This window comes from Heteronotia binoei, chromosome 16, assembly GCF_032191835.1.
Source record: "Heteronotia binoei isolate CCM8104 ecotype False Entrance Well chromosome 16, APGP_CSIRO_Hbin_v1, whole genome shotgun sequence".
NCBI lineage: Eukaryota > Metazoa > Chordata > Lepidosauria > Squamata > Gekkonidae > Heteronotia > Heteronotia binoei.
In genome coordinates, this window is record NC_083238.1 from 53,640,253 (window position 1) to 53,654,412 (window position 14,160).

At 50.4% G+C, this 14,160-nt stretch overlaps 1 protein-coding gene across 1 annotated transcript; it reads right to left on the reverse strand.

The window, feature by feature from the left end:
* Window positions 1-6,627: 6,627 nt before the first annotated feature.
* LOC132585439 (zinc finger and BTB domain-containing protein 39-like) lies at window positions 6,628-9,021 on the reverse strand. Its single transcript, XM_060257328.1, has one exon. It carries the CDS (start codon window positions 8,932-8,934, stop codon window positions 6,844-6,846), a length of 2,091 nt encoding a protein of 696 aa, XP_060113311.1. The 5' UTR covers window positions 8,935-9,021; the 3' UTR covers window positions 6,628-6,843.
* Between the last annotated feature and the right edge of the window lie 5,139 nt (window positions 9,022-14,160).

Genomic DNA, 14,160 nt, shown 5'->3' on the forward strand with positions numbered 1-14,160 from the left:
CTATCACTTCACATCAAACCCTGAAGAAAGAATGAACCATCTCAGTGCTTCCCTTCTCCTCAGTGGTAGAGCATATGCCTTGCATGAAGACAATGCCTGGACAGAGTCACTGCCAGTCAGAGCAGACCTTCATAGATCTATGATCTGACTCAGTATAAATCAGCATTATGAGATCTGGTTTTCTGCAGAAATGCACCCAATTGAGCTCTCTTGCAAGGATCCAAAAGCAAGTTAAAACCTTCTGCTTCCAAAAAAATCAGCGGCAGATCTCATGCTCTGCGTGAAGAATTTCTAGGTTCAAACAATTATCACCACTTAGAGGACCCCAGATAGCACAGCTCAGAAAGACCTCTAATGGTGGAGACCCCAGAGAGCTGCTGATAGACAACATTGGAGAAGAAAGAACTTGGTATAAGGCAGCTTCAGATGTTCAAATCTTTTCAAGCACCATCCTAGCTTCAATAAAGCACTGTTTTTAATGTTGGTTTTTCTTTAATTGTGAATCTTAAATGAGGTATACTGCTTAAAAAGTTGATCATGCTGGTTAAACACATAAGAATAGATAAGACATTAATCTCTATGGTTCCACAAGAAACAAGTTTTCAATTATGGGAAAATAAGATCAAAAGCCATCATGTGCTGTCTTGAAAAAAATGCTCATATTCTAAAGTCACTTTAATCTGTGAATAAGAAAACAGTGGCACATCAAACTTTCATGTTTTTCATTTTATTATTCTAAATAAAAAACACACTTTTGTGCCAAAGGATGGAGTATAAAAGAATCCGATGTACAACAATTTTAGACATCTACTTTTTTTTCTTTGAAGAAGGAGAAAAGTTTTACAAAATATACAAACTTTACAGCAAATAGATAGTAAACACTTAAATAACCAAGAGATCAGTACCTAACAATTAATTTAACCAAAGGATTAAACATCAATCACAATTCTCTGTGTTGTTTCTGTTTCATTTGAAGACATCTGCATCTTTGGAGGAAAGGGATGAGGACATGGTTTTGACTTTATGAAAAATAATACTAAAGCATTGGTATCTGAAACATTTTTTTTAATGTTCAGAATGTTCTGTTGTAGAGGGGAATACCCGTTCCATGCCTTGAAACCTTCCCCTGCTTTGATGGTAACGATGGGGAGAAATTCTTCACAAATGTAGCATTTCAAACAGAGTGAAGCTATTCAGTTACAATACTTTGCCTTTCTACAGTTCTAAGGGTTCCAAAGCACTTTACATTTAGTACACCTCACAACTTCCCCGTGAGGTAGGTATTTTTAAATATCACACACATATCCCCTACCCCATTCTTAAGAGATCTGGGATGAGCGGCTGGGTGTGTTTGAGGCAGACAGGTGATGCTATTTGGCCAAGGCTACACTCAGCAGCAGAAGCAGAAATGGTATCCTGATTTTGTGGCTCCCTACTCTCCAACTACCCAGGTCAATATTTTACAACTGTGTGGCTGCAGAATGCTTTTTGAAGTTTTTAATACGCTGGCTGTGTTTGCCTTGGATATCAGCGGGACAGGTTTGATATGGCACTGGAGAACTAGGAGGAAAACAGTTCTAAAACTATGCTCTGAGGATGAGGAAACAGTTCCTATGGAAATCCAACGTAGCTCATCTTCCATCACTCCCAATGAAACTTTTATACTATTGAGATTCTGTACAGCAACCAGCACTCTTGGAAATGCAAAAAAACAAAACCCTGAACCAGAAGGCTCAAAGGCAGAAACCTAGCTATTATGGACTGTGTGATATCCAGCCCTCAGAGCCCTCTTTTGGCAAATCACAGAGTTGGATAAGATCAGGGTTTGCAACTATGGATTTGCCTCGTTAGAAGCCTGGTCTTCCATCAACAAAGTGTGCTGCCTGTCAGACTCTTAAGCATGCCACCAGGTCTAGATTCAGAAACAGACACCCATCGCCCCATATAATGACTAATGGCCAAGCCCCAAGGCACCCACTTAGATACAAATATAGAACTCTTCTGGCATGTTACACCACAGGGTAGTCTTGTCTACAATATGCTTGAGTCAGCCGCCACCCCCTCCGCATTGTATCTCATATGCTGCCTGCCATCCTCTCACCGCCCAGAGGAACAGAACAAAGAGAAAAGCTTGGGGCTGTGCAAGACAGCAACTATTTTATCATCCTGGGATATGAAAACAAGAGGATGTACGTAAGCGCTCTTCCTCCTTGACAAATGTCAAAACAGTATTTATCTTCACAACACTCCTTAGAGGTAGGTGCTATAAGAAGGGAGGCAAAGCGACCTGCCAAAACTGCCCTTCTGGAATTGGTATCAGATATTAGAAGCCAGGAATTCAGGCGGGGTGGTGGTGGTGGTAGGGAGCTGTTCAGCTTTTCTTTCTACCCCTTCTTAAAACAGAACTAGAGTGCATTCAGTAGATTACCATTTTCCCTTTAAGGGTAGTGTTTTGATATATGGAAACACAGGAGCCTCTTTGTAGGCAAAGGTGGCTTTGAGGACTCCAGGCCTTTTGTCTTTGTGAGGTAGTTTATGTTATGCCTAGGGGCAGATCACAAGCCAGCCGCTACATATATCAACATTCAACTCCCTTCCCCCAGCTGGATTCATTACACACAACTGCACTTCAGGAGAACTTAGTTTGCACCATGCCACATGCTTAATGATAGCTGAGCCCAGTTTTATGCCCTGTGGCCTTTTTCCTGCTCAGCTGCATCCCTCCAGCAAGCACCTGTTTAAAAAAAAAAAAAGCCAACAGTGTTGCATCACAAATAAAGACAGGAAAGCTCCAACCTTCCCCTGAGGGCACAGCACGATCCTCTTTTGTGCCATCATTGCCACAGGCGACAGATAACCTGGGACTTTCCCAAAAGCATTTTGCACTTCCGGCTGATGTCCTCCTCCTAGTACAATTCCCAGCACTAGTAGCATGCTCCTGCTGAAAAGGAAGGGGAAAGCCTTGCTCTAGACCAAGGAGGGAGGGAGGAAGGAAAATAGATAGGGAGAGGTGGAAAGAAAGCAACTTTAACTTTAAATGCATTCTCCAAGCCATTTATAGAGAAAAATGCCTTCTCCAAGCCAGCCGATGGGGTGGTGGGGGCTTTGAAAGACACACAATATTTGTGAAAGAGCCAGATGTGGCTCCCAAGTCGCAGTTTGGCCACTCCTGCCCTAGACAAATATCTATACTCCTTTCCTTTAAAAAAAAGATAAGGAGGAGCCCTGACCTGTATAGCCCAGGCAAGCCCAATCTCATCAGATCTCAGAAGCTAAGCAGGGTCAACTGCAGTTAGTACCTGGATAGGAGACTTCTTTGAAATACCCAGTTGAGAGGCAGGGGCAGGACCTATTCAGCCACCTTTGAATATCCTCCAGGCCACCAGTAGGGGCCAATCACCAAAGGTCGTCATGACTTCCAGGTGCACACACACAGACACACACACAAATATACCAAATAAAAATGGGGGGAACAAGAGAGAGACATGTATTAGACTAGAAGCTAAAAGTGAAATAGCCTTCAATGGACGTTTTTTGCCATCAAGACACAGCTGAGGGGCTGCTAAGGGGTCTCTGAGATGTCTTTTGCCACCAAGTCAGAGGTGGTCTACCACTGCCTGCCTGCACATCCCAACCCTGGTATTCCTTGGAGGTCTCCCATCCAAATACTAGACAGAGCCAATCCTACTTAGCTTCCAAAAACTGACGGGATCAGGCTAGCCTGGGCTATCCAGGTCAGGGTTGAGTGAACTAGGAGGAGGAAAAATAAAAAGTGACAGACAAAATGGCAAGCACAGCTGTGAAGCAGGGTGGGGGGATAGATTTTGCTGGTGATTTCCACTTTTTGGTTACTAAATAAGCCTTACAGCAGAGGAGCAATCAGCCGCCAAAAATATTTAACCAAAATTTATAATAAGACATTTCAGGGGTCACAAAATTGCTCTGGGATGGAGACAGGGTGACACACTGTGAGTTTTCTCCGAAGACACACAGACATAACATATAAAGCTAAATTTGAATCCAGTAGCATCTTAAAGGCCAACAAGCTTTCCAGAGTACAAGCTTTCAAGAGTTCAAAGCTCCCTTCATCAGATATCTGACGAATATCTGGTATCTAACGAAGGGATCTTTGACTCTTCAACACTTATACTTCAGAAGTTTTGTTGATCCTTAACTTGCTACTGGACTTGAACCTTGCCCTTCTACAATCGCCCAACACAGCTACCCACCCAAAAGATATCAAGGCGTCACAGATGGCTCTCCATCTGACTGTGTGGACCCAGTCTCCATCCTGCTTCTCAAAGCTCAAATCTAACACTAGATTAACCATCGTCCTTCCTTTTCACTTGTGCTTTTAGCAAGCTATCTGCCACCCATCCACCCATTTAAACAGCATATGTATGTTTCATAATTTATACATTTATCATTTGTTTTTAATGGAAGTGTGTGTGTGTGTGAAAAGTTGCAAAGCTGCTTTGGGGGTTGAAAGAGTGTGTCTTGGTGGCGTCCTACACACTAGCCAAATGATACCATTCACAGCCATTCTTTGCTGAAAAGTTAGGGCTTTACCAGATCATCTTTGATTTCATTTTAAAAAAGGTGAAATGACACTTCATTTGGACTGAGGCTACGGTTCAGGGGCACCCCGCTCCTACTGTGCTGCCTCCTAGATGAAAATCCACTCACCTAATACAATTATTTTATTTAGAACATTTTTATGCTGCTTTCCATCCAAGTAGGGACCCCATGGTGGAAGCTCAATATAGCTCATCTTCCATCATTATCTGGCATGGTTATTAACCTGGTGTGGAAAAAGCTGCCTGCTATTTCTTCCTCCTACAGGAATTAATACCCCCTGGGAGGGGCTTCTAGTTCATATCCAAATGGCTCTCCCTTCTGCTTTTAAATGAAATTAAAGATGCTGAGAGATCTGGCCACAGATCTCTGATATTTTGTCTAGCTGGGATCTTACAAAGCTGTTTCAGAGCTGTCTACTAAATTTGTGAGTGTACATCCAAACCAGTCCCACTGCTCTACAAAAGTTATGTCTGCCTTCAGCCCAGTGTGCACTTCTGTCACATTCCATGTGACAGGATCACAATGGATATACTAGCTGGAGGGAATGATCGCATTTCCCCTGGAATAAAATTGTACACTTGGGACACTGAAAATGCAGTACTCACAAAAGTGCTATTTTGAGAAAAGACAACTGAATTCCCCTCCACACAACAAATGAGTATAAAGTGTATTTATTGCTTGAGGGGGGGGAAATAACACCTGGAAAAGCTGTAAACTTTCCACACCTCCTTCTAGAGACATGTCCTTAAGACAACCATTTCTTTTGAATGCTCCTTCAAGGAACACTGCTGGCATAGTCCACACAGCCACATCAAGCATGAGGGTTTAGACACTTGCCTCACCAGTAGAAGCCCATACTAGTATAAGGTACCACTGAAGGAAGCAAGGTACTCAAGAGTTTAATGCCCAAAAGCCTCTTAGGGCACTATTCTGGTTTGGTGAAACCAGGCGTGGCCAGACTTGCTTAATTTAAGAGCCGCATAAAATAAATGTCAAGATGTTTGAGAGCCGCAAGACATGCACATCAGATGTTTGAGAGCTGCATGACAGGGAGGGAGGCATGCAGACAGGCAAATAGATGGAGAGGGAGAGGTGGAAAGAAAGCAACTTTGAACTTAACTGGCTGGCTTGGCTTGGCGAAGCGATTTAAAGAGAGAAATGCCTTCTCCAAGCCAGCTGATGGGGTGGTGGGAACTTTGAGAGCCACACACTATGTATGGAAGAGCCATATGCGGCTCCTGAGCTGGGCCAAACATTCCTCTTCCATCTTTCCCCTACCCCCCAGCATTTGTGAGTCCCCTTTCTTGTTTTGTTTCCCTTGCTCTATAGCGGAACCTTACAAAATCATGCACTTATTCCATGAGAATGGGCCAAAGGCTAACTGAGGCTGGGCACGAGGCTGCATTGCCAAACAAACAGAAAAACCTAATAAAGTCCATGCCTGCTATTTTGCCTTTAAGGGCCACTTGGTCAACAGAAATCAGCAAATGAAGCTTTTTCATATGTTTATGTCTGCAGACCACATGGCCATTAAAAGCATACAAGTAGGCCCTGGTTTAAAAAAGAAGTCAACAATAGTGCAAGGGAAATACAAACTTCTCTAGCAAGAAGCTAAGGCTCAACGGTGCTATTCCTATGCATGTTTACTTTGAAGTTCCATCTTATTTAATAGTGCTTACTCCCAGGTAAAAATTCTTAGCATTACAACTTAAGTATCCTTAGCACATGTGTCAGATTAGGAGTAAATGCCATTAAACAAAGTGGGATTTACTTCTGAGTTAACTCACTTAGGGTTACAGGGTCAGTTTTTGTAATGTGTATCTTCCCGGTTCCACCAGCCGCAAAGACACACCTCCCTTTTCATCCCACTTTCTCCCAAGCTATCCCTGTCTAGTGATGTGTGGCATCAATGTATCTTAGCAGCATAAATCTTTTAGTGATCTCAAATTAGAGACCGGTGGAGAGAGGGGCAAGAGGGGGGGGGGGGAAATCAACCAATGAAAAAATAGTCTATTTCCTAGGTTACAGACGACAAGCGTTAGAGTCGGCAGGTGGTAAACACGACAGGTTTCTCAAGAACCATAAAACATCTAGTGTGCTGTTGTTTTCACAGGACAGCGATTTAAGATCCCGCCCCCCAACAAGGCAAAGGGAAATAAAGTACGATGCTAATGATGCCTGAACATTAAAATAATGTACTAACGCGAGCTACACCATCACTGCAGGCAGAACTTGCCCCCCCCCCCCATCTCCAGTTCTGCTGCATCAGCTGTCTGTGTTTTTCTCCGTATCTTTGGAATGGATGATATACATGAAAGTTTGTTCAATTGTGAAGTCTGGGGGGAGGCTGCCTTTGTGCACCCCTATGTGTTTGCTCATAAGGTTAAGGGTAGAACTGTAGTGGCCACAAACTGTGCACCGGTACATGAGCGCCCCAGAGTGCGTCTTCAGGTGGCACTTGATGGTGGAACGCCCTCGGAAGAACTTGTGGCACACTTTGCACTGGTAGGGCTTCTCCCCTGTATGGATCCGTCGGTGATAGTTGAATTCACTCGTGTGGGCAAACCTTTTCCCGCACACCTTGCAGCTATATTTACTGTTTCCAGGCTGGTTCTGAAGAGCCACGTCTTCGCTTAAGAACTCCTCCGGCAACTTCCTCTTCTGCAGAGCTTGCTGGTGGAGGCGGTCTCCAAAACTGGGCCGGACGAGGTCCAAGCTGTTGCTGCATTTGTGCTGGCTTACATGGTAGCGGTAAGCAGCTTCCAGCTTAAAAGCCTGGCCACAGTAGTGACACCGGAACATGGCTTCCTCCAGGCTTTGGTGTACCGCCATGTGCTTCTCCAGGAGGTGCCTGTCCACAAAACTGTTGGCACAAATAGAGCAAGAAAAAACAGAGATGCCCAGGTGGGAAAGCGTGTGCCACATCAGGCTGCAGAGATTTAGATGCCGCTGGTCGCACAAGTCACACACTTGGCCTTTCAAGTTCACATGGTCCAAGATGTGGCCCCGAACCATATGGAAATCTTTGGCCAACACCTTGCCACAGGCAGCACAGGCCAGGTCCCCACTAAACAAGTTCACCTTCCCTATCAACGGGTCGCTGGGGTGAACAATGATGTTGTTATCAAACACTCCCTCTCGGCGGTGGAGGTTAAGCTGCCACTGAGTGAAAAACTTAGTCTCGCACATATCACAAGAAAAAAGGAAGATCCCGATGTGCGACAGGACGTGGGTGACTCTCGAGTTCCTGTCCTGGAAATGGGTCTCACAGACTTTACAGTTGCCAGTCAGGAGGTCTACGTGGTCTCTCGCATGCTGGCGGATCAGCTGTATGTTAGGCTCTAAAACCTTCTTGCACACCTGACAGGGCATGGCCTTACTGTCCCGGGTGTCGTTCTCAAAAGATAGTTCCTCCTCACTGTCATCACTCAGCTCAATAACTTCTTCTGTGGCCCCTAGCTCCTCAGCAGGATCTTCAAAAGGTAGCTCGTCTTCCCCCAGGTCTTCCAGCTGTAGCTCATCCAGGTGCCCAAAGCCCTGGTCCTTGGAGTGGTCACTATTGCTAGGGCAGGAGTTACTGCCTGTGGATATATCCAGGGAGGCGTCAGAGGCAAAAAAACTGCCTTTGCTGTAATCCCCATTGCTCTGGATCTTATAGGGCTGGCAAGGGCTCACAGTGTTTTGTACTGCCATGCTGACACTGCTGAGACCAGCCTGAGTCACCATGCTTACGGCACCAGTAAACTGTGCAGGTGATTCCTGTTCTTCAGTTTTGGGAGTCTGTGGATGCATTAAATTATGACTGGCTTCACTCACAGGATCGTCTTTGTAGCCGCTTGCTGCTTCACCACGTGTGTTAGAATTCCGCTCTGGTCCAAGGTGCTTCCCACTGTTCCGGATTTCGTGGTTTGGCTCAGCCAAAGCACCACTTGGCTGACTTTCACCTGAGATGGAGGGCTGTCTGATGACCGCTGAGTTTTCTAAGTCGGGGAAGGTAGAATGGCAGGCCTTGAGCAAATCATCCATGCCCAATTTTTCAGCAACCTCATAGATGACGCCCACATTGATCAGGTCCGTGAACAACTCTGAGGTATAGACAAAGCTCAGAATCTTTTCAAAGTTGGCTGGAGTGATGAAATCCACCACGTAGGTGCGGGCAGCATCCAGCCCTGAATTGAGGAAGAGGTTCTGGAAATAGCCGGCTGCACACGCCAGCACTGCTTTGTGAGCAGGAAAGGACCGGCTACCCACCACAATGGTAACGTCGCACATAGTTTCTGACAACCTGCATTTGTTAAGTTCCTTGAGCAGGTTGTTGGGGTGATCAGTGCTGTGTAGTTTAATCCTCATGCCCATCTCGGCGACTGCTGACAAACTTCGTTTCCTGAGCACTTCACGTTCACGGGTTCTTTAGTTGCACAAAGTACCAAGGAGCGCAAGGATTTGAGTCACACTGGGCAAGGGACTCTAGAGGAGTAAAAATATGAAAGGCTAAAGTGAATTCTTACGCTTTTTAAATGAAAAGCAGAACTTCCATTACTTAGGTAACAAGAACAGAGCAACTTTACAATGAATGCTCTCAGAAAAGGGGAATAACACACACTTCAACCCCAAATTAGAAAAAACATAATGAAGCACTAAATCATGCATTAAACCAATACACTTAACAGTCTCACACTATTCCTCCCAGACCATTTCTTCCGTCCTCATATGCACTTGTTGGGATTGGCTCTGTATGTTTGATCAAAGACACCGAGGCAATTCCCACAAGTGAGAAAACATGTAAGGGAATAATAGCCGCAAGATTCCTTGCAGCTATTCCTTCCTTACATGTTTAGTTTACCTTTCAGCTTCTTATCACGCTATCTGAAAACCTCCTTTTAAAAATCCATATTTTCATTCAAAGAAATTTTACTGACCCCACCTAACAACGTGCAGTAAGGCACAGAACGTTTAAAAACTAAGGTGGTAGCATGCCAAGGATTCTCAAGTCCCTACCACTCCTTTACTTCAAATGCAACCTGTTGCATTTCTGTTCATGAGCCTCTGGGAAACTTTTCACCCAGCTGACCAAGAGTTCTACAAACATAAGAAACACAGTGTTCATATTAAAATTCTGTTGTCTGCTTTCCTAACAGAACAAGACACCAGCAAGGACACTGTTCAAGAACTATGGCAGTCTCGCACCCACCCTGAAAAAGAGCATTAAAGAACAATAAATTCAGCCATCAGATTAAGATAGAAGGACACTAAAAAACTGTATGCTAGCTCATCTCTTCATAACCAAGGGAAACAACAAAGCCACCCCCCATGACTTCATTTTGGGGGCAGGGAAAATACAGAAGCATGCACATATGGCTTGGTGGCACCTAATATGGGGAAACCAGACCCTCCAGGACCCTTCATCAAGTGAAACAGGTCTACATCATCATTTTATTGATAGGACAAACAAATGTGGAAAGACTGTTCACAATAAGAGAAGAATGGTAGATACTGCTAGAGTTTCTCATTTGCCCTGTGGGGTGGGATGGGGACGGGCTTTCTTCCTCTCTGAAAGGCTTTCTTCCTCTTCAAAAGCCCAGAACAGCGGGCTTTCGAAGAGGAAGAAAGCCTGCCAAAAAAGTTTTGATTTTGGAGAAAATAAGAAGAAGCCGAGTCTAAAAGTGCAAGAGACTAAAGGATAGGGAAATAGGGGTGGTGCGGTGGGGCTGGGGAATGGCGCAAGTACGGCTTAAAGCTAGAGGGGACTAGGGTTAGGGTGGCGGGGAGGAACTGAAGGGGCTTGAGAAATGGGACACAAAGGAATCCGGGGGAAACCGAAAGCTCCCCAGCAAGTGCTATGCGCCGCTCCTCCTAAACAGTAAGGAGGGTCGTCAATAACGCGGGAATGAGGTGGATTTCATTTGGCTGAGGGGGAGAAAGGGGGCTGTAGGCAAATAAGAGAACGAGGAAAGAAGTGGAGGGGGGGGATCCTCTGTGTTGGGCGGCTGTTCTGAGCAGGAGGGCGGCTCCTTTCCCTTAGGGAGACAGGAAGGGTTGCCCCTTACCCGGGCGGCTGCGGGCACCATCCCCGCTCTGGCACACACACAAAGGGCTCCAGCTCCCCCGGCCCGGCCTCCCTACCCACCCGCCAACCCGCCCGCCCGGCCTCGCCGAGGAGGTGCTGCTCCGGCCCCGGCCAAGAGGCTCCATCCGGCCCCGAGACGGCCGGGCCCAGCGCCGCCCCCAGCCCCGGAGGGGGCACTGCAGCAGCCCTGGCTTCAGGGGATTCGCGTGGGAGCCAAGGAGCTGGCTGGATGGCGGGCGGAGGCGGGAGGACAAGGCTGTTGTGGCGGGATGGGAGGAGGGGAAAGAAGCGCTCCTGAGGGGAAAGGAGCCTGGTTATTTGGGGGCGGGAGGCAGGGAGCAGCCGCGGAGAGGGCGGTTGTGTAGAGCTATGCCGGGGAAATGAGGCTGCCCAGAAAAAGCAAACGAACAAAGGCAAGGCAGAGCTGAGAGACTCTTAGAAAGGATTTGCTGTTTTTGACAAGAAACCTTTCCCCACCTTAATCCGTGGGGACTGGACGCACTCTGCATCTGCTCAGGAACAATCTTGGAGGTCAGTGCTATTGAAAACACATGCCAAGCGCAGGGGAGCGCTAGCAGAAATTGAACGCGCGATGCTGTCACAGACCACTGGTCTACCTTTGTCGGGACATGATTCCATTTAACTAGAGATGCCTGGGACTGAAAGAACTTCATGCAAAGTGGATGCTCTATCGCCGCACCCCAGGTCCGTCCACTACACAGGAGTGCTGTTACTAGGCCTCCTTTAAACCTGAGACGGTGGCAAAGAGCTTCCCTAGGCACTTCGGCATAGGCTTAGTGTCCTGCATGAAATGCTGCCACCTGTGCAAAGCGGCAGTGTGTGTTTAGTGTTGAACAGCAGAGACTGATAGTCGTTGCAGGTACAGTGGCATGCTGACTGAGTAGGGTTCCCAAGTCCATCCCCAGAAATATCTGGGGACTTTGGGGGTGGAGCCAGGAGATGCTAGGGGGGACGCGGGGAAACGGTGAGCCGCGGCCCGCCTCCACGTCCCCGGCCGGCCTCCACCCCCCCCCTGCTTCCACCCCAGAAGCGGAGCAGGCGAGGCTGCAGCGGCGCGGCGGCCTCTTTTCCGCTCGCCGTGGCTGCTCTTCAAGATGGGCTCAGCCTGAGCCCATCTCGGAGGAGCAGCCACGGCGAGCAGAGAAGAGGCCACCGCGCAGCTGACGCCTCTTCTCTGCTAGCCCGCCTCCACGTCCCCGGCCCGCCTCCACCCCCCCGCTTCCACCGCAGAAGCGGAGCGGGCGAGGCTGCAGCGGCGGCCTCTTCTCCGCTCGCCGTGGCTGCTCCTCCAAGATGGGCTCGTGGCTCACCACGTTCCCGGCCCGCCTCCACCCCCCCTCTGCTTCCACCCCAGAAGCGGAGCGGGCGAGGCGGCAGCGGCGGCCTCTTCTCCGCTCGCCGTGGCTGCTCCTCCAAGATGGGCTCGCGGCTCACCACGTCCCCGGCCCGCCTCCACCCCCCCTCCGCTTCCACCCCAGAAGTGGAGCGGGCGAGGCTGCAGCGGCGGCCTCTTCTCCGCTTGCCGTGGCTGCTCCTCCAAGATGGGCTCGCGGCTCACCACGTCCCTGGCCCGCCTCCACCCCCCCTCCGCTTCCACCCCAGAAGCGGAGCGGGCGAGGCTGCAGTGGCGGCCTCTTCTCCGCTCGCCGTGGCTGCTCCTCCAAGATGGGCTCGCGGCTCACCACGTCCCCGGCCCGCCTCCACCCCTTCTCCGCTTCCACCCCAGAAGCGGAGCGGGCGAGGCTGCAGCGGCGGCCTCTTCTCCGCTCACCGTGGCTGCTCCTCCAAGATGGGCTCGCGGCTCACCACGTCCCCGGCCCGCCTCCACCCCCCCCTCTGCTTCCACCCCAGAAGCGGAGCGGGCGAGGCGGCAGCGGCGGCCTCTTCTCCGCTCGCCGTGGCTGCTCCTCCAAGATGGGCTCGCGGCTCACCACGTCTCCGGCCCTCCTCCACCCCCCCTCTGCTTCCACCCCAGAAGCGGAGCGGGCGAGGCGGCAGCGGCGGCCTCTTCTCCGCTCGCCGTGGCTGCTCCTCCAAGATGGGCTCGCGGCTCACCACGTCCCCGGCCCGCCTCCACCCCCCCTCCGCTTCCACCCCAGAAGCGGAGCGGGCGAGGCTGCAGTGGCGGCCTCTTCTCCGCTTGCCGTGGCTGCTCCTCCAAGATGGGCTCGCGGCTCACCACGTCCCCGGCCCGCCTCCACCCCCCCTCCGCTTCCACCCCAGAAGCACAGTGGGCGAGGCTGCAGCGGCGGCCTCTTCTCCGCTCGCCGTGGCTGCTCCTCCAAGATGGGCTCACGGCTCAACACGTCCCCGGCCCGCCTCCAACCCCCCCTCCCCTTCCACCCTAGAAACGGAGCAGGTGAGGCGGCAGCCTCTTCTCCGCTTGCCGTGGCTGTTCCTCCAAGATGGGCTCGCGGCTCACCATGTCCCCGGCCCGCCTCCACCCCCCCTCCGCTTCCACCCCAGAAGCGGAGCGGGCGAGGCTGCAGCAGCGGCCTCTTCCCCTCTCGCCGTGGCTGCTCCTCCAAGATGGGCTCGCGGGTCACCACGTCCCCGACCCGCCTCCACCACCCCCTCCGCTTCCACCCCAGAAGCGGAGCGGGCGAGGCGGCAGCGGCGGCCTCTTCTCTGCTCGCCGTGGCTGCTCCTCCAAGATGGGCTCGCGGCTCACCACGTCCCCGGCCCGCCTCCACCCCCCCCCCGCTTCCACCCCAGAAGCGCAGCGGGCGAGGCGGCAGCGGCGGCCTTTTCTCCGCTCGCTGTGGCTGCTCCTCCAAGATGGGCTCAGGCTGAGCTCATCTCGGAGCAGCAGCTGTGGTGGGAGGAGAGGGGGCAGCAGCGGCGCGGCGGCCTCGCCAGCTCCGGGATGCGGCAGCTCGCCGTTTCCACCCCCTCCCCCTGCTTCCGTTTTTTGGGGGAGCGGGGGAAGAGGGTGGAAATCCTGGGGTCCCCCGCCAGGGCAGGAGGGTTGGGAAGCCTAGTGGGGAACCTCCATCCCAAGGGCCGTATGCAGCCCTCGAGGTCACTTGGTGTGGCCCTCGGGGATTGCTGGACCCAACCGAGCCATGTGGCAGCCCCCCTGAGGCTTGGCTGGCCAGCGAGGATCGTGGGGCCCAGCTGCACTATGCAGCAGCCTCCCCAGTGCCAGGCAGGGATCACAGGGCCCAGATGTACTGTGAAGCATCCTCCCTGGGGCCTGGCTGGTTGACCAGAATTGCTGCAGGGCCTGGAAAAGACTGTCACAGTTCAGTTCGGACTTGATTATCCCAGATGGTGTGGCCTAATATGCTAATGAGTGTGTGACCTAATATACTATTGAGTTTCTGCTGGGCTTTTTTTAAAAAAAAAGCTCTGGGCCTATGCATTTGTCTAGGGCAGCGGGCCGGGTGTTTGTGTGACAGATTAGGCTCTCCCCACATGACTTCAAATAGAAAAACAATTATTTGCATTAATTTTGCCAGCCTGAATCGTTCTCCCTTGGCGAAGCGCTATTT